The sequence below is a fragment of the Rhinopithecus roxellana genome, chromosome 10 (genome assembly GCF_007565055.1).
Source record: "Rhinopithecus roxellana isolate Shanxi Qingling chromosome 10, ASM756505v1, whole genome shotgun sequence".
Lineage (NCBI taxonomy): Eukaryota > Metazoa > Chordata > Mammalia > Primates > Cercopithecidae > Rhinopithecus > Rhinopithecus roxellana.
In genome coordinates, this window is record NC_044558.1 from 99,295,504 (window position 1) to 99,319,381 (window position 23,878).

The 23,878-nt window shown below is 40.9% G+C and overlaps 1 protein-coding gene across 2 annotated transcripts in view; it reads right to left on the reverse strand.

The window, feature by feature from the left end:
* Positions 1 to 23,878, reverse strand: part of RFX4 (regulatory factor X4) — a 181,036-nt gene that overhangs the window by 88,943 nt on the left and 68,215 nt on the right. For both annotated transcript variants that reach the window (XM_010381300.2, XM_010381295.2), the window contains exon 4: positions 20,066 to 20,189. In XM_010381300.2, coding sequence (XP_010379602.1) covers positions 20,066 to 20,189 — 124 coding nt within the window. The remainder of the gene's footprint in view (positions 1 to 20,065; positions 20,190 to 23,878) is intronic.

Sequence of the window (23,878 nt, forward strand, 5' to 3'; positions counted from 1 at the left end):
GTGGGAGAGAAGGTGGCTCGGTGCATTAATTCATTGACTCAATGAATGAAAGAATGAAAGAATCATTCCTCTTTGGCCATTGAAGTTGTCTCCAGCATTGTGTTAATGCAAATAATGCTATAAGCAATATCTTTGTGTGTCATGATTTTTGTGTTTTATCCTGGATACTTTGTTTTGGGATTTCCTCCTCATGATAGTTTCTCAAAGGTGGAGCTGCTTTATCCAAGGGGAGACACATTTCAGTGTTCTTAAAACACACTTTTATAAAGTATAGGACAGCATTAACAATTTATAAAAATGTGCTAAATTGAAAAGCCACAAAAGACCTTTTGCTCTTTCTTCCATTTGAGCATCAGTTTCTTCATCTATAAAGTGGGGATTATAACACTCGCTCAGCTTATCTCACAGGCTTGTAGCAGAATCAGAGAGCCTAGAGACTGGGTACCCAGGCTTGCCTCCTGGGACTTCACCAGCCAGAAGCAGGACAAGAGTGGAGGGCAAGAGCTCAACTTCAGCAGCCTTTCACAGCCCGCTGGCTGAACGGGAGCGAGGAGTGACCAGCTGCCAGGGAGGGGCCGGAGCAGGGGGTCCATATCTACTAACACTCCTCTCTGCCTCTCTAGTGACTCGTCCTCTGGTTATCATTATTTTCTAGCCCTTTCTCTTCACTGATGGAGTTAGCCCTATATACTTCCATCCTTTCATGGATTTGCAGACGCTCCTCATTCAATCTAGTTTGGGGGCTTTTGTGGTATATTATGCTTTCCCAAGGAACATATTAGTGTGGTTGGAATATTTGGTTCTGTTTGCGAAAATTCTTTTACCTAAAAGTATCTGATGGCCAAATCTTCTCCTCCTCCCCCTCCAAAGAGAGAAAAAGGCAATCTCAAATAAAGAAATGAGAGGCAAGGGAGTTTGTTGTGAGTAGGGGATGGGGGATGGGTGGAAGTGCTGCTGTATCACATCACATTCTGCCCAAATGCAGGTCAAGACTTTTCCCACTCTGAGCAAAGAAAGGGCTGCTGCAGATAGCACCTCCTCCTTGCAGCTGCAACAAAAACCTGTGGGAAGGAGGTTTGGCTTTTTTTTTTTTAAGTGTTTCTTATGGGCTGCAAATTACAATTATTCTCTTCTTCTTTCACCAAATAATCAACTGGTCCCTGAATCTGAAAGCCCAGCACAATTTAGTTTGAGTCTCAAAACGCAGGGTCGGTTCAGCCCCACTCAGGCTGCTCAGCTTTTAATTTCTGGAGCAAGACTCAGCAAACAGTAAAACACTTTTGTGGAGCTGTGAAAGTTGAGCTTCGCTGTTTGATAAATGAGCAGACAGGCAGGCAGCCCCTCTTTCTTTTTTTGTATGGATTCAATGAAGCCTGCCTAAAGAACGCCACATGCTGTTCTAGCTACTGATCTAACATTCCGCAACATCCCAGCCTTCCAAATTCCCTTTAATTACTCATGAATCCCACCCTTCTCTCTTTCAGCCTGGGCAGACAGAGCTGGGGGCTCCACGGGGATGGAGGTGGGAAGCAGAGAAGCTCTGGAGAACTACTCTCTCTGGAGCAGTTGGAGTTCTTCTTCAGGTGGTGGCCATGTCACTCATCTCCCCTGTCCGTTCTCCTCCCCATACACCGCACTCCTGTTGAAGGTAACCCAGTATGCAGGATACTCTTACATCATTTTGTGGGTGCAATTTTTTTTTTTAAAGAAACACGAGTTTTAAGCAAAAATTTCCAAGATGATATGTTCAAAGAATTGCCCTTCTAATTTAAGATGAGGAAGGAAAAGAGTGAAAAAGGGAACTGTCAGCCACCGAGCATCACTAAGCACCATGCCCTACATGAGGTGGTTTTATACTCGGTAGTACATTTCGTCTTAGAAATGGAGGAGGCCGGGTCCGGTGGCTCACACCTGTAATCCTAGCACTTTGGGAGGCTGAGGTGGGCAGATTGCCTCAGCTCAGGAGTTTGAGACCAGCCTGGGCAACACAGTGAAACCCTGTCTCTACTAAAATGCAAAAAAAGTGTGTAGTCCCAGCTACTCAGGAGGCTGAGGCAGGAGAATTGGTTGAACCTGGGAGGTGGAAGTTACAGTGAGCTGAGATCGTACCACTGTACTCCAGCCTGGGTGACAGAGTGAGACTCCATAGAAGGAAGGAAGGAAGGAGAAGGAAGGAGCAAGGAAGGAAGGAAGGAAGGGAGAGGAAGGGAAAAGAAGAAGAGGGAGGAAGAGAGGAGGGGAAAGAGCGGAGGAGGATGAGAGAAGGACGAGTAAGGACAGTCGGAAGGCAGAGTAGAGAGAGCGTCCGGTCGGTGAGAGAGAGAGAGTAGAGAAGGAAGGGCGAGGAGGGAGGGAGGTGAGGGAAAAGAAAAAAGACAGAAGAAAAGAAGAGAACGATTGAAGAAAGCGACAAGAAAGGAGGAAGGAGGAGGAAGGAAGGAAGGAAGGACGAAAGGCAAGGCAAGGAGGGATGGGGAGTGAAGGGCAGGAGGGAAAAGTTGAACAAGAAGAAGAAAAAACGAGGGGAGGGAAAGGAAGGAAGAAAGGCGGGGGGAGGAAGAAGGGGGGGAAGGTAGAAGGGAGGAAGGGAAGGGAAGGAGAAAGAAAGAGGAGAGAGAAAAAGAAAGAAAGATTAAAGGAAGGAAGGAAGAAAGAAAGAAAGAAAAAGAGAAAGAAAAGGAAAAGAAAGAAAGAAAAAGAAAGGAAGGAAGGAAGGAAGGAAGGAAGGAAGGGAAGGAGAAAGAAAGAAAACAACACTGGAGGAGAGTATGATGATCTCACTTTACAAATGAGGAACTGGGGATCTAAGGTGATTCAAGGCTGCCTTGATTCAGTCTCTGCCCAGTTGAAGAAACAGGAATCTGATTCTCCTACCTGTCATCTTCTTTACTGCGGTTGACACATGCCCACACATGCCAGAGCCAGCAAGGTGTCCCCTCATTGTGAATGATACCCCCGCCCCACTGCCTCTCTTGGTGTTGCCTCAAGAGATACCCCCAGAGCCACCAAGGAAGGCCATTCAGTCTCATCACTCTACATAATACAGCCTTCAATTTTGACCCCAAATAATATGATCTTGATCAGCTTGATCTCCAAACTTAGTCATCAGGCTTTTGTTTTCAAAAATTCCACCCACCGTCAGTAGGTAAAGATTTGCCATCAACAAGAAGTGATCTAAAAGAAATTCTAATGCAATGGAACCAGTAGATGTCCTTCCACACATTGAAGGAGATACACTCATGTAGAATAGAGTCAAGTATGCTGAACACAGTTTAAAAACGAGAGTTGTGGGTCTTATTTCAGGGTCATTTTAGGTGTGGGAAAAGAAGGCTTTTCGAGTAGCAAGAAATTAGAAATTTAATACAATGACAAATTCCTGTTTTATAACCATGTATTTTGGAAATCTCGTGGCATATTTTTAAAAACACACATAAGAAACAATTCTTTGAACAAAAGAGAGAAATAATTAGGGAAAGAAGTTGGCTAAAGGGAACTAATGGTCACAAATTTAACTCTGAAAGCGGGATATTCACTTTTTTTATTTTGACAATAAACCTAGTCTATTTTTCTGAAAAGAAAAAATAATTAAAGTGATGATATGAATGGGGACTGTAAAACATCCTATCTCAATGCTTCCATCTTAAAATGAGTGTTTGCTGGGGTCATTTTACTATACTGACATAACTCTTACCTATTCAACAATTTTTATGGCACTTCCTGGGTGCCAGGAACTGGGGAATGAAAGGGTTAGAGAATGCTACAGATTCCACAGGAAATTCCCTAGGAGAATTTGCAAAATTTCTATAAGAAATTCATACTGAGTGTAATGAGACAGAAGTGGAATTTCAAATCATGCATATGGATTGACGAAGGATTCCTTGAAAAGCCCCAGGGCTGGAAAGGTAACAGTGAATCTGTTGCCCCTTGAAGGGTACCACGGATGGCAATAACAAGAATTCCAAAAATCCGTATGTGAACCCCTTATTGTCCTCAGGGTGACTGGATAATGTGTCACGTGTACATGAGAGAAGACAGTCATCACACACTGATTTAGTTAGAATGAGGTGAGTTACATAAGATACAGGTTAAGTCAAAAATGGAATAATTCTGAAGATGACAATAAGAGAGGGCGAGGGTGGTGATGGCAGCATGTGTGTGATGTAGGACATTTTTAGAACAATTGTTCTCAAAATTATTCAGAAAGAAGAGCACCTAGAAAGGCTGGAACACTGATATGGTAGTGATAATATATTAAAAACATGATGTGTTCAAGTCATGAAATGTTGCTATAATAAACTGAAGTCCTGACTAACAAGCATTGAGTGTTTATATTTATCAGGCTCTGTGCTAAGTAGCCCTTTTACAGTCATTATCTCAACAGTTCTCCAGGTGATTGATTGCTATCAATATTCCATTTTACAGATGAGGAAGCTGAGGCTCAGGGCTATTAGGAAATTATCTGAGCTCACACAGCTGCTAAGTGGTACAATCAGGATTCAAATTCAAACCCAAACAGTTTGACTTCAGAGTTTTACATGGCACTACACACACACACCCACACATACACACACACACACACACCCCTTAAAAAACCTGGTGTGAAATCAGGCATTCTGACATGGACACCCCACAGCAGATTCAAAAAAATTAAGAAAAATATATGCAAGAATTAAAAGTAGAAGGAAAGTCTATGTACATGTTTTTTTCCCTTTGATAACTAGAAAAAGACCATCTTTGAAGAATCCTAAAGATGCCTTGAGTGCCCTCATCTTCTACTGTGTCAGTTCAGGGGTGTGCAAGTGACCCCAGGTCAGGGTGGGAGGAGGGTGGACAGACTGGTGGGTCTAGAAGAGGGCCAACATGTAAATGAGGGGGTCTCCATCCTCCTCTCCAATGCAGGTAAGTGCAGCTGATGAAGCACAGGTCCCCAGAACACACTTGGCTTTTTTCCCCATTGCTCAAGGATGGTCAGCAAGGAGAAAGGAGCCAAATCTTCAAGGATGAGCCACCCACAACCCAAACTGCCAATTACCCATGTCCTCACTGGAAAAATGCAGGCTCTAAATAAATTCAATTCATGCAAGCACATCCGTCACCCCAGCTTCCCTTTCTCCAGTCTCTCTACCTCTTACCGGTGTCTCTTCCCCACTCTCAGCCCCACCACTGGATCCAGTGTGGGTGAGGGGAGACCTGCCACTAAATGTAGGAAATGGGGAAAACCACTCAGTCCCTCTGAGCTTTAACTTCCCCATCTGGAAAGTGAAGGGATGGCATCAACTGATCTCTAAGTCTCCTTAATAAATTAAACTCATACATACTGAAGTGTTAGTAAGTGATAAGTATTAACGAATGAGCTTATCCTGTTCTAGTTGCATTTTTACAGATTTAAATGAGTGGAATTGAGGAATTTAAGACATCATTAAGCCTTTATTTCGGAAGGTATATTTTCGAGGCCAAATGGCCTCTCCACATATTCAAATTACACTATAACACAACTATCTAGTGCCTATCCGTAAGCCAGCCTTTTCCTGAAAAGTTCAGCAAATTCCTCACCATGAATCATGTCACCCTCCACAGTCTTTAGTGATCACATTGTACCACCTATGTTACTTCCCATGAGCTCATAATTTGAGAGAATAACCTATACTCTTCCAGGATCCTGAGTTCCATTTCATAGCTGTAACATATACAATGATACATGGATGTGTGAAATGCCCTTATGTGCATAAAATGGCTAGTTGCCTACTCCTTCCCCACTAAACCCTAATTATTTGTTTCCCTTTCATCCTTAGTCCAAGATAAATAAATCCTAATTATTTATTTAAATTAAAAAAACTTTAAGAGATGGGCTCTCACTGTGTTGCCCAGGCTGGACTCGAACTCAGGGGCTCAAGCGATCCTCTCACCTCAGCCTCCTGCCTGAGGAGCTGGGACTATAAACCTGCACCATTGCACCTGGCTCAAACCATTGTTTTTATTCCAGGATAGAGTGGACCACATTTTCTTGCCTTCCAGACAGCCAAAGGAAGACAATGAGATGTAAGGGAAAATCACTGGGCTGGGCTCTGGGAAAGAGTCTAAAGAGGGCTGACTGAACTGGGAGCTTTGACCTTTCTCCCCTCACCCCATTTTTTTCTACTTCTTTCCTGGAAGATAGTCTTTGGAGTCTAGCAGTCATTTTGGACGATGAAGTGATATAGAAACTGGAAGCCATCTACTAGAAAGGGCAGAGCACAGAGGAAGAACCTGGGTCTCATGCTCTTATAGAGCTGCCCAACTACAGCTGGGTTACCTTCTTCTAGACTTAGTTTATGGAAGAAAAGTAAGACCACTAATTTATTTAAGCCACTATCGAGGAATGGGGAGGGACACCTTTCCCCACAGCCCCAATTTCTATAATAACTCAGAGACCTTCTGGTTTCCACCCAGGATCTACTTTATAGAGAACGCTCCAGTGTTTAGCTCCTTTGCATTATCAGAAATCTGATATTGACAACATAGGCCCTGGAGCCAACTACCTCATCTTTAAATGGGAATAAAAACAGCATTTTAACTTCCAGTTTCTGGTTCTGTATATAAGAAGCTTTGAAGTCACCACTTCATCCTAACGAGTAAAAAGCAAAACAAACTGAAAAATCAACAATTCTTCTTGGGTCCCTAAGAGAGGGGAGGACACAAAGCAAACTACTGCCCCCAAGACTGGAGAGACAGGCAAATACAGAAAGTCGTGGCTTCCTGGAGCAGAGACTCAGGAGTGGGAACTGCCTCAGGAGCCAGTGCTGGGGTAGGAACACCTGAATTGTAATTGATGAGTTGTGAAGGCTTAATGAAGACAAGGCTGAGAGTTAAAAAATAACTCCAGGGAGGCCCAATCATAGAGGAACCCACACAATATTGAGAGATGTACCTCTAGGAGTGTGACCAGATTCCCACAGTAAATATCAGAGCAAAAGTCTCTCATGCTTCCGGCAGGCGGGGGAAGAAAAGGGCCCATTTTGAAATACGCCGGAGCACTCTGTTCTTCTTAACAAGGCCTGCTTTCAGGAGAAGCTAGTTAACCAGAGCCTAATCTGCTGGGGTATTACCAGAGCCTAACTGACTTGGGAGAAGGGAAATACCCAACTCCAGTCAACTCTAGCCTTCCATGCAGAGAAGGAAATAGCCCAACACCAGTCACCTCTAACCTTCCACGTGAAAGAAGGGAAATATTCAATTCTAGCCAACTTTAGCCATCCTATGACATCTAAGAGGGGAGAAAAAAAATTGAGAAACACTTGTAGTAAAGTTCAGTCCAGAGGCATAGGCTCACTAAAGGATTGAGACCTAATCACAGGACAATAGATTGCTTCCCCGCCACAACATGCCTTACCATCACACGACTAAAGGTGATTTACAGCAATTCCTTTCTTACCTGGCCCATCATGTTCAGCCACCAAGAAAAAATTACAAGGCATGCTAAAACACAATTTAAAGAAACAGCAAGCATCACAACCAGACAAGGCAAGGATGTTGGAATTTGACCAGGAATTTAAAACAACTGTGATCAATTTGCTAAGGGCTCTAATTGATAGATTAGGCAGCAAGTAAGAACAGATGGGCCATGTGAGCAGAAAGAGAAATCCTGAGAAAGAACCAAAAAGAAATGCTAGAGATCAAAAACACTGTAGCAGAAATGAAGAGTGACTTTGATGGATTTGTAGGTGACTAGACACAGCTGAAGAAAGACTCTCTGAGTTTGCATATATATCAACAGAAACATCAAAAACTAAAAAGCGAAGAGAACAAACACTGAAAAACAGAACAGAACATCCAAGGACTATGGGGCAACTATAAAAGATGTAAATATACATAATAAGAATATCAGAAAGAGAAAAAAGAGAGAAAAGAAGCAAAGAAATATGTGAAACAAAAATGACTGAGAATTTCCCCAAATTAATGTCAGACACCAAATCACAGATTCAGAAAGCTAAGAGAACACCAAGCAGGATAAATGTCAAGTAACAACAAAAAACCAAGTCACAGGAAAACTACATCAAGGTATATCATTTTCAAACTATAGAAAATCAAAGATAAAGAAAAACATCCTGAAAAAAGCCAGAGAGAAAAACAACCCAGTTACTTATACAGGACAAAGATAAGACTATCTTTTGACTTCTGCTTGGAAATCATGTAAACAAGAAGAGGGTGAAATGAAATATTTAAAGTATTGAGAGGAAAAAACCTACCAACCTAGCTTTCTGTACACTGAGAAATTATTCTTCAAAACTGAAGTAGTAGTAGAGACAATCTCAGACAAACAAAAATTAAGGGAATTTGTTTTCAGTAAACCTGACTTGCAAGAAATATTAAAAGAAATTCTTTAGGGAGAAGGAAATTGATATAGGTCAGAAACTCAGATCTACATAAAGAAAGGAAGAGGACCGAAGAAGGAATAAGTGAAGTAAAATAAAAACTTATTTTTCTTGTTTTTTAATGGATCGAACAGATGACAGTGATTCAAAATAATAATGGCAACAAAATATTTGATTATATGTGTATATCAATTAAAACACATACATAAGTATGTGTGTATGTGACTTTTTACAGAGGGCACCAAAGTTAAGATTTTCTCATTATAAGGTGCTCACCCTTCTTGGGAAGTGGTATAGCGTTATTTGAAAGTGGGCTTGAATTAGTTGTAAATATATATTGCAAATTCTAGATGGCCATTTAAAAGATTTTTTATGTTAAAGTATAACTGATATATATGCTAATGAAGAAAAAAATGGAATGATATGAAATGCTCAATTAAAACCGCAAAGGGCAGCAGAAGAGTGGAAGACAAAAATAGCAACAAATAACAAGGGTAACAAATAGAAAACAGTAACAAATATGGTAAATATTAATCCAATTTTATCAATAATCACTTTGAAGATCATGGTCTAAATGCACCAATTAAAAGACAAAGATTGCCTGAGCAGTTCAAAAAACAAGACCCAACTATATGTTGTCTATAAGAAACCCACTTTAAATATAAAGACCCATATAGATTAAAAGTAAATGAATGGAGAAAAATATACTATGATAATACTAATCAAAAGAAACAGGAATAACTATATTAATTTCATATGGAGCATACTTCAAAGCAAAGAAAGTTATCAAGGATAAAGAAGGGCATATAAAATTATAAAGGTATCAATCTCCAAGAAGACACAACAATTCTTAATATACATGTGCCTAACAACAAGAGCATCAGACTACATGAAGCCAAAACTAATAGAACTGCAAAGAAAACTTGATGAATCCAGTATCATAGTTGGAAACGTCAATACCCCTCTATCAGAAATGGAAATCAGTAAGGCAGAAGATCAGTAAGGACATGAATCAATTAAATATAATTGATATTAATAGACTACTTAATCCAAAATAGCAGAATATATATTCTCAAACTTACATGGGACATTCATCAAGATAGATCACATTCTGGGTCATAAAACACAAAAATTATATAATGTCTGCTCTCAGGCCACAGTAGAATTAAGCTATCATTCAATAACAGAAAGATAACTAGAAAATCCTCAAATATGTGAAAATAAAATAACAATTCTACATAACTTATGGAGCAAAGAAGAATTCTCAGAGAAATAAAAATATTTGAACCAAATAAAAATGAAAATACAATATTAAAATTTGTGAGATGCAGTAAAAGTAGTGAGTAGAGGAAAATTTATCACACTGAATGCATATATTGGAAAAGGTATAAAATAAATAATCTAAGTTTCCACCTTAGGAAACTAGAAAAAGAAGAGTGAATTTAATCTGAAGTAAGAAGAAGAAACAATAAAAATTAGAGCAGAAATCAATGAAATCGAAAACAGGAAATCAATAAAGAAAATCAATGAAACCAAAAGCCAGTTCTCTGAAAAGATCAACAAAATTGATAAGCCTCTAGCAAGCATAACAAAAAGAGAGCAGACCCCAATTAGTAATATTAGAAATGAAAGAGAAGACACCACTACAGTTCTTATAGACATTATAAGGATAATAAAGGAATACTATAAATAACTCTATGCCCACAAATTTGATAATCTAGATGAAATAGACTAGTTTTTTGAAAGATTTGATTTGCCAAAACTCATACAAAAAGAAACAGACAGAATAGGTCTGTATCTATTAAGTATATTGAATCAATAATTAATAACCTTCCAAAACAAAAAGGTTCAGATGGGTGCACTGGTCAATTCTACCAAACATTTATACAAGAAATTTTGTCAATTCTTTACAATTTCTTTCAGAGGACAGAAGCAGAGGGACTACTTCCTAACTCTTTCTATGAGGTCAACTGTTACCTAGTACCAAAACCAGACAAAAAACATTAGAAAAAAGTTACGGACCAATTTTCCCACAAACATAGATGCAAAAATTCTTAACAGAATATTTGCAAATTGAATCCAATGATGTACAAAATCCAATATTTACAATTGAATCCAATTATACACCATAACCAAGTGGGATGTATCCCAGATATGCAAGGCTGGTTTGACATTCAAAAATCAATTAATGTAATCTATCACATCAACAGGCTAAAAAATTATATGATCATATCAACAGATGCACAAAAGTATTTGGCAAATTGCAACACCCACTCTGATTTGAGAAAAAAAATCCCTCTCTGAAAACTAGGAATAAAGGGTAACTTCTTCAATTTGATAAAGAACATCTACAAAAAACCTACAACTAACATTATACTTAATGGTAAGAAACTCAAAGTTTTCCCACTAAGATCAGGACCAAGGCAAGGATGTCCCCTCCCACCACTTCTTTTCAACATCATACTGCATTGGCTAATGCAATCAGACAAGAAAAGGAAATAAAATGCATGCAGATTGAGAAGGCAGAAATAAAACTCTTTGTTCAAAGGTGACATAATTGTCCAAGTAGAAAATCCAAAAGATTCTACAAAAGAAAAAAAAAAAATCTCCTGGAACTAATAAGCAAGGTTTTAAGATACAAAGTTAATATACAGAAGTTAATCACTTTCCTATATGCCAGTAATAAACAAGTGGTATTTGACATTGAAAACACAATACTATTTATGTTAGCATCCCCCCAAAATGACATACTTATGTAGAAATCTAACAAACTATGTATAAGAACTACATGAGGAAAACCACAAAATTCTGATGAATTAAATCAAAGAAGAACCAAATAAAAATAGAGATTCCATATTCATGGATAGGAAGATGCAATATTGCCAATATGTCAGTTCCTCCCATCTTGATCAATAGATTCAATACAATCCCACTCAGAATCCCAGCAAGTTACTTTGTGGCTATCAATAAATTGATTCTAATGTTTCTATGGAAAGACCAAAGACCCAGAATAGTCAGCCCAATATTGAAGAAGAACAAAATTGAAGGACTGATTCTACCCATCTTCAAGATGTACAATAAAGCTACAGTAATCAAGACAGTATGGTATTGGCAAAAGAATAGACAAATAGGACAACAAAACACAATAGAGAGTCCAGAAATTGACCCACATAACTATAGTCAACTGATCTTTGACAAAGGATCAAAGGCAATAAATTAAGCAAAGATAATCTTTTAAACAAAATGATGCTGGAACAACTGAAAATACACATGCAAAAAAAAATGAATCTAGATACAGACCTCATACCCATCACAAAAATTAACTCAAAGTGGATCATAGATCTAAGTCAAACACAAAACTGTGAAACACCTAGAAAACAACATAGAAGAAAACTTAGATGGCCCTGAGTATGATGATGACTTTTTAGATAAAACACAAAAGACACAATCCATTAAAAACATAATTGATAAATGGGACTTCATTAAAATTAAAAATATATGCTCTGTGAAAGACAATGTCAAGAGAGTGAGAAGATGAGCCACAGGCTGGGAGAAAATATTTGCAAAAGACACATCTAATAAAGGATTGTTGCTCAAAAAATACAAAGAACTCTTTAAAAACAATAAGAAAACAAACAACCCAATTAAAAGATGGACCAAAGACCTCAACAAACACCTCACCAAAGAGATATACAGATGGCAAAGAAGCAAATGAAAAGATGCTCCACATCACATATCATCAGGGAAATGCAAATTAAAACAACAATGACATACCACTACATACCTATTAGAATGGCCAAAACCTGGAACACTGACAACACCAAATGCTGGTGAGGATGTAGAGCAACAGGAACTCTCATTTATTGCTGTGGGAATGCAAAATGGTACAGCCACTTTGGAAGACAGTTTGGCAGTTTATTACAAAACTAAACAAACTCTTACCATACAATCTAGCAATTGCACTCCTTGGTATTTACCCAAAGGATCTGAAAACTTACGTCCACACAAAAACCTGCACATGCATATTTATAGCAGCTGTATTCATAATTGCCAAAATGGGAAGCAACCAAAATATCCTTCAGTAAGTAGGTGGATAAATAAACTATGGTACATCCAGACAATGAAATATTATTCAGCACTAAAAAGCAATGTGCTATCAAGCCATAAAAGACATGGAGGAAACCTAAATGCATATTATGAATGGAAAGAGGTCAATCTGAAAAGGCTACATACTGTATGATTCCAACTATATGACATTCTGGAGAAGGCAAAACTGGAGACAGTAAAAAGATCAATAGTTACCAGGGGTTAGGGGACAGGGAGAGAGGACTAGGCAGAGAACAGGGGATTTTTAGGGCAGTGAAAATACTCTGCATGATACCAAAACAATGGATACATGTTATTATACATTTGTCCAAACTCACAGAATGTGAGCAAATTCACCAATGTAAGTGAATTCACCAAGAGTGAATTCTAATGTAAACTATGGACTTTGGGTGATGATGTGTCAATGTAGGTTCATCAGTTGTAACAAATGTACTACTCTGGTGAGGGATATTGATAATGGGGGAAGCTGTGCAAGTGTGGGGATGGGGGTATATGTGAAATCTCTGTACAATGTATTCTTTGCTGTTAAAACTAAAATTTCTCTTTTAAAAAGTTTTAAACAAACAAAAAACCAAAATCACAGCATCTCATTCACAGAGTATGCAAGGATTAAATGAGATAATCCATGAAAAGCTCTTGCCCAGGAACTGGCACAGAGTCAGTGTTAGCTATTTTATGATTTCTAGTTGAAAAGTGTTTTGGGCTAATATGGTAAGGATCCTCATATGCTTGTAGACTAACTTCCCCATTTGATAGATGGAGGAAGTGAGGTTCAGAGAGGGAAAAGGACCTGCCCATCATCACATGGTGAGTAAGGGTGATAGATCCTTAAGTTCAGGGCTCAAAACCTGACATTATTGGAAATTCCTGGGCTACAGCACATGGTGGACCCTTAATAAGTGTTAGTTGAAGAAGACATTCTTTCACTTTGTGGCCTCTACTGCAGCAGTCCCCAACCTGTTTGGCACCAGGGACTGGTTTCATGGAAGACAATTTTCCCACAGACAGGTTGAAGGAATGGTTTCAGGATGAAACTGTTCCACCTCAGATCATCAGGCATTAGATTTTCATAAGGAGTACACAACCTAGATCCCTCGCAAGTGCAGTTCACAATAAGGTTCTCACTCCTATGAAGATCTAATGCCACTACTGATCTGACAGGGGGCGGAGCTCAGGAGGTAATGCTCGCTCACTTGCCCACCTACTCACCTCCTGCTGTGTGGCCCAGTTCCTAACAGACCACGGACCAGTACCAGTCCACAGACCAGTGGTTGAGGACCTCTGCTCTACTGAAATGCATCTTTCAAATGCTTAGAAAGCAACTCATTTGTAGGTTAGAGATGTTCTCTTTGCTCAAAAATCTGAGGCTCAGTTTTTCTCTCTGAAAAGGTTTAGCTTGTTGGCCAAATGCAGTGATGTTCCATCTTTGTGTGGGTAGAGTTTTTGTTTTAGAGTTTCTGAAAGACAAGTGGTCAAGCAGGAGAAGGAGGTTTCTGGTGAAATTAAAACACTCACTTTAGCTTTCATGGATCTTCCAGGGTTGTGGGCTGAGGGAGGGGGATGCTCAGTACCTGGAGCTTTTCCACGACTAGCCTGGTTCTCAGGCTGCCCCTCACCCCCACAAGGAGGAAGCACCCTTCCAATCCTGTGTCCTTCCAATCTTGCATTCATGCTCGGGAAGTGCATTTGCCATCTTGTTTTGCAGTCACTCGTGTGTATATGTCTCTTCTACAGGGTCGTTCCCTCGAAGGCAGACTTCACTCTGTATCCCATCTCCCAGCATGGGACTTGACCCACACAGACATGAGATAAATGAATATCAGATAAATGGATGAACCGGGGTGCTGAGGGAGGTAGTACTCAGTACCCCAGAGTCCACAGTACCCAGAACACCCCAGCTGGGAAGATCTGGGAAAGCATTTCTCAACTGTAGTGATCAGCACACTTGACCCCTGAGATACAGAGAGGCTGAGACTTCTCTCCAAAATTCCATCACCTGGGAGGTCACCAGATGACTACTAACAACTACAACAAAGTCAAAAGGACAAGTGTGTACACAAAACCTGCCTCTACACATACCTAGCCTAGCCCTGAAATAACTCATCCTGTGTAAACGAGGTGGCTAAGGACATGGGCTCCGGAGCCATATTTGCCTGGTTCACATCCTGAGTCCACCACTTACTGGCTGTGTGAACTTGGCAAATCACCCAACTTCTCTGGGACTCAGTTTACCATCCATGGAATGGGAACAATAACAGTATCTACCTCATAGAATTATTTGGAGGACCAGACAAGGTTGATACATGTAAAGTGCTTGGAACGGTACCAGGTATACAGAAAGCCCTGCATAAATGTTTGCTATTTAATTGTATAAAAACTGAATGTTGCATTCTAAGTTAGACAGAGCTAGACACTTCCACCATCTGTTAAAAAACTGCCTATTGATAAGCTTGGACAATGTCATGTGCATGCCAATTCTGATCCCTATTACTGTATGTTTGTTTCAATTTATAGTTCTGTTGTTCTCTAAAAATTTATTTCACTGTTTCCCTGGAGAGCTAGAGTTATATTCTGGAAGTATTTTTTCTCAGTCTAACACACCTAAAGGGACCAGGAGCAGGAGGGAAAGGCCAGGGAAGGGGAGAAGATCGGATCACACTCTTCCCTTCCTTACTGTGGGTGTCCAAGCCAGAGATAGGCAGACCCAAGCTGGGCTAGGGAGGAGTTTTGAAGTAAATGTGAGACTGCAGTTTTAAATTCAAGAACTGGACTGGAATGGAGTTTTAACACCTAAAAGAGAGTCTAAATTATTGAGAAGATGCTTGTTCTTATAATCAATAACCCAAAAGCTGTTAAATCTGCCATGCAACCATCAGGGGTCAGGGAAGGAAGTGAGCCACAGACAGACGTGGAACAAAGCAAAGCTATTTTTTGTTTATGCTTCATTGAGTTCAGCCTGTTCTATCTGCCAGTTCTGCTTTGTGGGGCTCCTCTGGGCATCTCTAAGAATCAGGGTGTAACAGCGTGCAGTAAGTTGGCCAGAAGCTTCCAACACAATAACAGAGCGATAGAGGGACGCCTCAGTCACCTGCGGGGCTAAAGCAGCCTGTGAGTGGAGGTGGTAGGAGGTTGGCTAGAGAGTGCATCTCTCAGTTAATGTGGACAGAAATCCACAGTGGCTCCCCCAAAACCTATGACAGGACCCCTGGCCCCAGCATTTGGGTGACAGTCATAGCAGAAGGCATTGATAGCTAGGAGAAGCCCCCAGTGAGCACCAGTTGGTCGAATGACTCTTGTTGCCTTTCCTCCTCCACTGTCTCCCATCTCCAATCCTGCAGGAGCCAGAAAAGGAAGGAGAAAAAGCTGACCCTACCCCTCTTTCCAAGAACAAATTCTAAGCCACAAGGAGGAAGAAGCCCTGACTTAGATGTGAGATTGAAGTTTTAAATTGGACTGAACTGCACTTTTTAATAGCCAAGAATGAGCTGTAATTATTCAACCAAGACTGATGTGATGGGTGAACATGGCCAGATGCTGTGGAATTTCCTCTGAAGACATCATCATCAGAACAGGAAGAGTTGGACAGAGAACTCTGAAGGCGATTTTTCAAAGTAAGTAAAAATACAGCTAGTTTCCATGTGTACCTCAATAAGTTCATTCCTACTCAGTAAATGGGCTAAAGGAAAATGGATACAACACCAGTTTCATAGAGTTATTATCATGAAGGTTAAATGAGTTCACATACCTAAAAATGATTCACATTATCCCTGACAAGTAATGTAAATATAAATCATACAACATGTAACAAATATCCAAGGGCTTATTCTGTGCCAGGCATTGTTTTGGGCGTAGGGGATGCATAATGAACAAAAAAGTCCTCATAGAGCTTTCATTCTAGAGGCGACAGACAAAACAAAATCATTATGTATATATAATGCTTCTCTATACTCACATGATAGGTGTAGATATAGATATAGATACAGATATTTGGCAAGCCTAGAATAGCAGTAGGGAAAGTTAGCTATATATCTGTAGAGAGAGAGAAAACTACACTGTATAAATGTATAAATATATCTATTTCAAGTAATGATAAATGCTATAAAGAAAAATAAAGCACGGTAAGGAAATACGGGAGGTGAGATGGAATGAGGCCCTCATTTAGAGAATGATGATTTATTTGATGGGCAGAGCACTTTATAGTTTCAAAAAACACCCTCATAAGCACTGTCTCATTTTATCCCTAGTTTCGTGAGGGATTATTCCTGTCTAAAGATAAGGAAATGCGAGCTCAGAAAAGTTCAATGACTCCAAGTCGGGTGACTTTTCATTACCCTTAACAGAGAAAGCAGGCACAAGACCAGTTCAGCTAGAAGCTTTCACATTCTCTACACTCCCTAAATTAATTCTGGGACCCAAAGTCAATACAGCGTTACTGGAAGTTGGTGCTTATGGGGCTTGGCCAGAGACTTGGAAAGAGGATTTATATTTCAGATCTTACTTGCAGTGAAGCAATGGCTGCCACCCACTTTATGAAGAATGGTATCCCAACCAGGTCACCCTGGGGGACAGCTTCAGCATTGGTGTCTGTGTTGCCTCAGCCCACTTGCAAGCTGAGTAGAGACTACTACCGATATATTTGTTCTCCAAAAGCTAAGCTGAAATATTAAACCTCGCCTGCTCTAAGTTAAAAGTTCATCAATGAATCATAAGTTTGGATGGATCTGCTCAAAGGAAGACTGTCCACGATTTCACCTCAAAATTTCACAGAACAACTATTCCCTTTCTCTCAAGGAGATGACAGCTGCAGCATGCTGGAGTCCTCAGGAAAGGCAAGTGTGTCTGGGATTTCAATCCAGCAAGCTCAGTGTGGAAACCCTTAGCAGGCAGCTCCTGTCCTCTGTGGCTGGAAGGACAGCCCCAATTCCCAGTCCATTTGAAATTGATGGCAAGGCAGCTGCACAGAGCATTTGCATTTGTGCTCTTAATGCCATTTGAGTATTTCCTTGTTTTCAGGCTGAAGATAAGATGGAGTTTAGATTTTTTTTAAATGACTATTTTGGAAGCAGCTGGCAGTATAATTCTTAGGGAGAAAATGTATTGTTTGGAAAAATAGTTTGAAAAGCTATTTGGGGTGAGATACCTTTACGGGCATAGATGTCAGCAGAAACCAAAGATTGCAGAAGACAGACATTTGGTGGGGGGTGTCTCAAGGAGGAGGGGGAGAGGAGAATGAGGAGAAGGGAGATGGAAGAGGAGAAAAGGGAGACAGCAGGGTGGAGAAGAGCTGGGACTAGTTTTGGGAACCAGCAGGGGCAGGGCCAGTAAGCCCCCACTAAACCCCCACTGTGGTGAAGAGGCTGAAGAGCATTTTGAAGTGGGGTATGTCTGTTCCGTAGGACCCTGTTTGGGATGTAAACCCTGTTTGGGATGTAAACCTCTCCTACAAATCTCACTCTACTAGGATCACAGAGGCTTCCTGTGGGCTGTCTTGCGAAAAGCGAAGGGGGTGCTGAGTTTCCTCCTTAACTCACTGCAGTATAACACAGGACTGTCTGATAGAACTTTCTGTGATGCTGGGAACGTTCCATTCTGCACTGCCCAATATGGTAGCTTCTAGTCACATGTGGCTCTTGAGTATTTGAAATGTGGTTAATGCAACTGCTAGTGAACTGAAGTTTTTATTTTGTTTAACTTTAAGTTAAACAGCCACACATGGCTAATGACCAGAAGGAAGAGTCCCAAGTCAAGGTGACCCTGAGAATGCAAATGCCTTGAGATTTGCTGAAGTCTTGGGGCAGGCTCGAGACTTAAAACGAAAATGGGACTGGGGTGCTGAGGTGAAGGCGTGAGTTTAAACTGATTTTACCTAGATCAGGAGGTCAAGAAAACCACAAGCTAATAGAGTTACAAAAGTAGTTGAGAAAAAGAGAATAGAGGCTTCTTAGGCAGGCAAATCCGAGCTTCTAAAAGTGGTGAGGGTTTTTGTTTGTTTTGCAGAATATAAGCTAACAAATATCTATTTATGTCTATGCACAGACGTCTCACGTGGAATTCATAACAGCAACAGTTGTAATAGCACATGGTAGGTGCTTGATAAATGTCTGAGTTACTGGATGACTGAGTAAACAGTACCTTCCATCATCCACCGACATCATCTCAGTCGACTCTTGCAACATCTCCCTGAGGAAGCTGGGGCAGCTGAGGCTCAGAGAGGTTAGATAATAAGTCCAGGAAACTGAGGATTCCTGGTCTTTTGGTTCACCTAACCTGTCCCCCAGCCTGTACGTAAGAGGCCTCATTTGGGCTCTCCACTGTGGCCTCTGCGAGGGGGTTTGTAGGTGCCACCGAATATTCCAGGACCGCAAGCACCTGACCAAGCTCTGGTAGCATACACGTCCACAGTGTGTGCTCTCCCTTCTCCCACCTGCTGAGGGGCACCTCCATAGCAGAGCCATACCGAGTTCCTTTCTGGGTCCCCACTGCCACTACTTAACACAGGGCCTGCCACACAGCCAGTCTCTACCAATACTGAAGGACTGAAGAAATGAATGAAAGAAATAGTCAAAGGTGGTTTCTCCACTGACTTTTAAAAAACATCCCTTTCACTTTGGAGAAATTGTGTTAATCAACACAGAAACGTTTTTTCCTCCCCAAGTCGTGACAGAGCATCCTCCAATTTATTGAATGAAGCCATTTCTCAGCCACTTCGTTTTTGGGCTCTCCAGGGTGGTTGGCCTAGCCCTAACACTGCTCTTTGTTTTTTCCTACTGATGATTTATCTGTTGGGGATCTGAAAAGGGAATTCCTGAAACTCATACACTGACCTCTTTCTGCCATTTCAGCCCTTCGTATTCCTGCACTCAGAAAACTGATAAAGAATCGTGGTACAGAACAAGCCTATTTTTGTTAGCAGATGCAGGAAAAATTACATGTAGAAAAATGAAGCTAACAAAAGGAGGAAGGGTTTAGGTGTATTGACTCAAATTGGGTGTTTTTTTTTTTGGTGTAAAATACAGACTTTTAGCCATTGAATAAATAAATGATCAGTCTTAAAGAATGCCCCAACAGCTTTCCTTGGCCTATTAAATGGGAATGCTCAGTGCTAACAATTTTTTGTAGACATGGCTCTAAATGTGGATTGTATTTTTATTATAAGGTGGAAAGAGAACAGTTAGGACTGTGGTGATAATGCAGATAGTACCCCTCCTTGCAGAGGACTCCCACACCTCCAATCTAAGGAAACAGGGCCATTTCCAGTTTCTCCAAGCATCTACATGACTAAGCCAAGCAGGTTGCCTGTTCCGGGTTGATTGACATCCGTGTAACACACTTGTGAGTTCAATATTTGCCCCTCAGAGAAAATAAGTTGCTTTGTGAAAGTTAAGTACTGAGGAAATTCAAGTTAGACATATCCTTCTTACTTTACAATGTTTTTGAATTGTTTGAAATTTTGATAGCAAAGTATTACAGTGAAGTTGAAGTTGTCAAAGTACCAAAGTAAGTACTTTGATAACTTAAAAAAAAATAGCTAAAATGCTTTAAAACCGTGTATAAATTACTTAAAGTTGGGGTGGTGGGGAGGACAAGCCTGATGAGGTTGGACTCACCTTTCCAAAGCTGGCAGCATTGACAGGTTGGGTATCATTCTTCTCGCAGAAATCCAGGTAATGCATATAGAGGGCACTGCGAGGGATGCAGACCCCCTCTGCAATCTCATAGTTCTCCTCCAGCCTAGGGAAATAAATGCCCAGTGAGCAAAAACTGTGTTACCTTCCCCAAGCAAGAACGGTCTGTTCTTTCTAGTCCTCCAGAGATGGGCAGACCTTAGAAATAGCACTCTTTCTACAGGTGGAGAAGCTGGGGCCCAGGAAGGCAAAGCAAGCTACCCAAGGTCAAGCCTGGCATGAGTGGCTTGGCAGCGTCAGAATCCTGGCCCCTTTGGGTATGACACGAGGCTACTTTTTCAGCCCAAATTCCCACATCCTCTACTCTGTACTGTCATTGGCCTGGCCTTGTTCTGGCTAGATCAGATACCTGCAAACTCCAAAAATTACATAGGGTCTTGTGGGTGCCCCAGTCAGCCAGGAATGAACCACAGACCCACTTGAGGAGCCATTTGTAATAGCTAAAAGCCAAAGGAGGATGTGTCAACATCTTGGAGCTCGTTGACTGACAAGCGCAATGGAAGCGGATTGTCTGGGGAAACCAATGCCCTGGGAGAGGCTTATACAGCTGTCCAGCCACTAATCTGCTGACTGAAGGGAGGTCTCATGACCAGAGGAGGAAGTTGGCTCCATGATTACTTTAGAATCCTCTTCTTCTCTGCTGTGCTAGGGGTAATGATTCTATACCCATTACCTTCTTACTGAGTCTCTGTTAGGAATTCTATAGGAGAGATTTTCTACAACTGGGTTTACATCCCAGCCTTGTCACTTGCTGACTTGGTGACGCTGGGCAAGTTACTTAAGCTCAGGCCTCAGTTTCCTTTTGGTGGTATTGAATTGTGAGTGCCTTCTAAAGTGGTTATAATGATTAGATGAGGTAACGTGGGACAAGCATCCGTGTGGTGCCTGGCACGTGCATGGGAAGCACTGAGAAAATGTCAGACCTCCTCATAATTCATTCTTCCTCTCCAGAAAACATTTTTGGGCACGATGTATCCTGACTCTGTGCTAGATATTGGGGATATAAACAAAAATTAGATACAGGGTTTAAATAATTTATTATTCTTTAACCCAAACACCAGAATGTAGGCATCCAAATGAATCTTGCCTCCATGTCCTAGGCACTCTGGAAGGTTAAATACCTTTCCCAAGAAAACTGCTGTGGCACAAGGCAATTTGGAAACTTCTCTTAGGGTCATGCCTTCAAAGCCTGGGGTACCTACTGCTAAATCAACTCACCAACAGAAACATTTCTCCTTTGATCATTAACTAGATTTTAGGAAACAACCCAAAGTCATTTGGAAGCAAGTTGGGGGAATAAAGTAACTGGAAACCCATCCCCCAGCCCCAGTTTTTTGGGTCAGAAATAAGGCATAATTCCAAAGTGATGAAACAAGTGTCCTCAAGTGGCTTCAAAACTCCCTCTGAGAGCATTTGCCAAAGAAGTGGCCCAGCACTGTCGTAAGTGAAGTGGAATGAGGACACGGCCCCCCAAGGTGCCCACTTGAAAGGGCAGCGCTTGTTCAAGTCATTCCAACATGTGATTGCAAGAACATCAGTTCAATCATTTCATATCCAAATCCCGCAGAGGGGGAACACAACCCTAGGGACACAGACCTGTCAGCACCAAGACAAAACCTGGTGCTGAACAGTCCCCGATCATCTCATCCACTCCCCATCTTCTGGGATGGGGAACACTGAGTAACTTGGGATGGTTTTTAGAAATGTTCCCAGAAACAGTTGATGTAATCCTTTCTAGGTGATCAAATTCCTCGAGGCTGGGATAGTGTCTGAGTCACTTCTGCATCCTTGAGACACAGCATATTCCTTGGCACACAGTAGGTGCTCAATAAGTGTCTTATGGATAGATTATTTCAGTCATTTATTCATTCAACAAATATTTATTGATCTTATCAGCTGCCAGGCACTGGGGATATCACAGTGAGCAAGATAGTTCATGTTTGCATACAGTGAACAGATTCATGGTAGACAGATGGACAAAGACACGGATAACCTTTAACTCAACAAGTATTTACTAAGTGCCAGACGATGTTCTAGACATTAAGGGAACAGTGGTGAACAAAACAATGGTCCTGTCCTGAACAGGCTTACATTCTGATGTATGTCTTTGACATCATAAATTGGAATTCTAAGTGTGTTTTCCAGTGAGAAAAGGGTTTCACATAAAGAACAGGTTTCTTAGGACTGTCCTAAGCTTCAGGTTCAGTATGAATGAAAATCAGCCCGGGAGGTTAGCCTGGATCCCTAACTGCCATTCATGGCATTGTTTCTCTATAAAAGTGAGTTCAGAGGTCCAAATAACCAGCTTGCGTACAAACTTGTAGGGGCCATCTGAATAAGACAGCTTTCTCAAACTGGGGTCTCACAGACATGCTTTGTTTTGGCCTGAACAGTGTTGGCCCAATTTTTAAAATTCAGGACATTGCACATAAGAATCTGGATTTCTGGCTTCTTTTGAAAAAGCTGAGATCTGGCAACACTGGACCCATATTCCCGCACGACAACAATTGGCCAGAGCTACATGTGCCCTGGAGTTGGCCAGAGTCCTCACTCCTCCCTATTTCTTTGTACCCTGTCTATTTTCTGTTCCTTGTCTGGCTCCTGTAGGCACTTGTGTTGGCATAAGACATGATCTATGTCCTAGTTAACTTTGCAGTCTATTTGGGGAGAAGCATGCATAAGAAATAATATTTAATTACTATAAACTCCTGACCATAAGTATAGTTGAAGGTGGGAAAACAGAGAGATTGATGTGTAGATGAGAGTAGATAATTAAAGTTTCATGGAAGAATTGGGTTTGGAATTGTGTAACAACAAACAACAACAACAGCTAGCATCTGTTGAGCTCTTACTAGGTGCTGGGCCCTGGGTATCCATGGTCTCATTTGATCTCACAATAACCGTATGGTATGAGGTAGGTATTTATACATATGTTTCAGGATAGGAATCTGAGGCTCACAGGGTGTAACTCATTTGCCCAGTCATGCAGCTAGTAAATAGGAGGGTTTGTCTCACTCCAAACCTCTCTGGTATTCTGCCATGGTAGCTGGGGGAGGGAGGGAGGTTCCAGGCAAGTAGAACAGCGAGGATGGGAGACAGTGCCATGTGTTTTGAATGATGGAGATGCCGATCCGAGTGGAGAGAGAAGGAAGGGGTGTCTAAAGGGAAGAACCATGGGAGGTGGAGGGAATCTTTAAATGCCACACAAATGGATATGATTTGGCTTAAGAATTTAGCGCTCCCTTGGAGTTGAAGAGTTACTATAAAAATGTTATTTTCAGAAGAAGGCAGTAGAGTTGTACTCAGGAAGACTGAAAGAAACAAAGACTCAGAGGAGTCAGGAAGACCTGAGTGCTTCCAGGATGCTATAGGAATAATAATAATGATAATGATAATAGTATCATCAATAACAACAATAACTTACATTAATTTAAACAAATTTAATTTAATAATAGTTTAATAATTTAAACGATAATTTAAAGCTTAATATGTTCTATTTGCCAGAAATGGCTTGAGTATAATAAAAGAATGTCAAACAACAAAAACAACAACGAAACACCTGTCTCATAGGTATCATCTTAGACTTTTCTTTTTTTTTTTCTTTTGAGACAGAGTCTCACTCTGTCACCCAGGCTGGAGTGAAGTGGCGCCATCTCGGCTCACTGCAACCTCCGCCTCCAGGGTTCAAGCAATTTTCCTGCCTCAGTCTCCTAAGTAGCTGGGATTACAGGTACC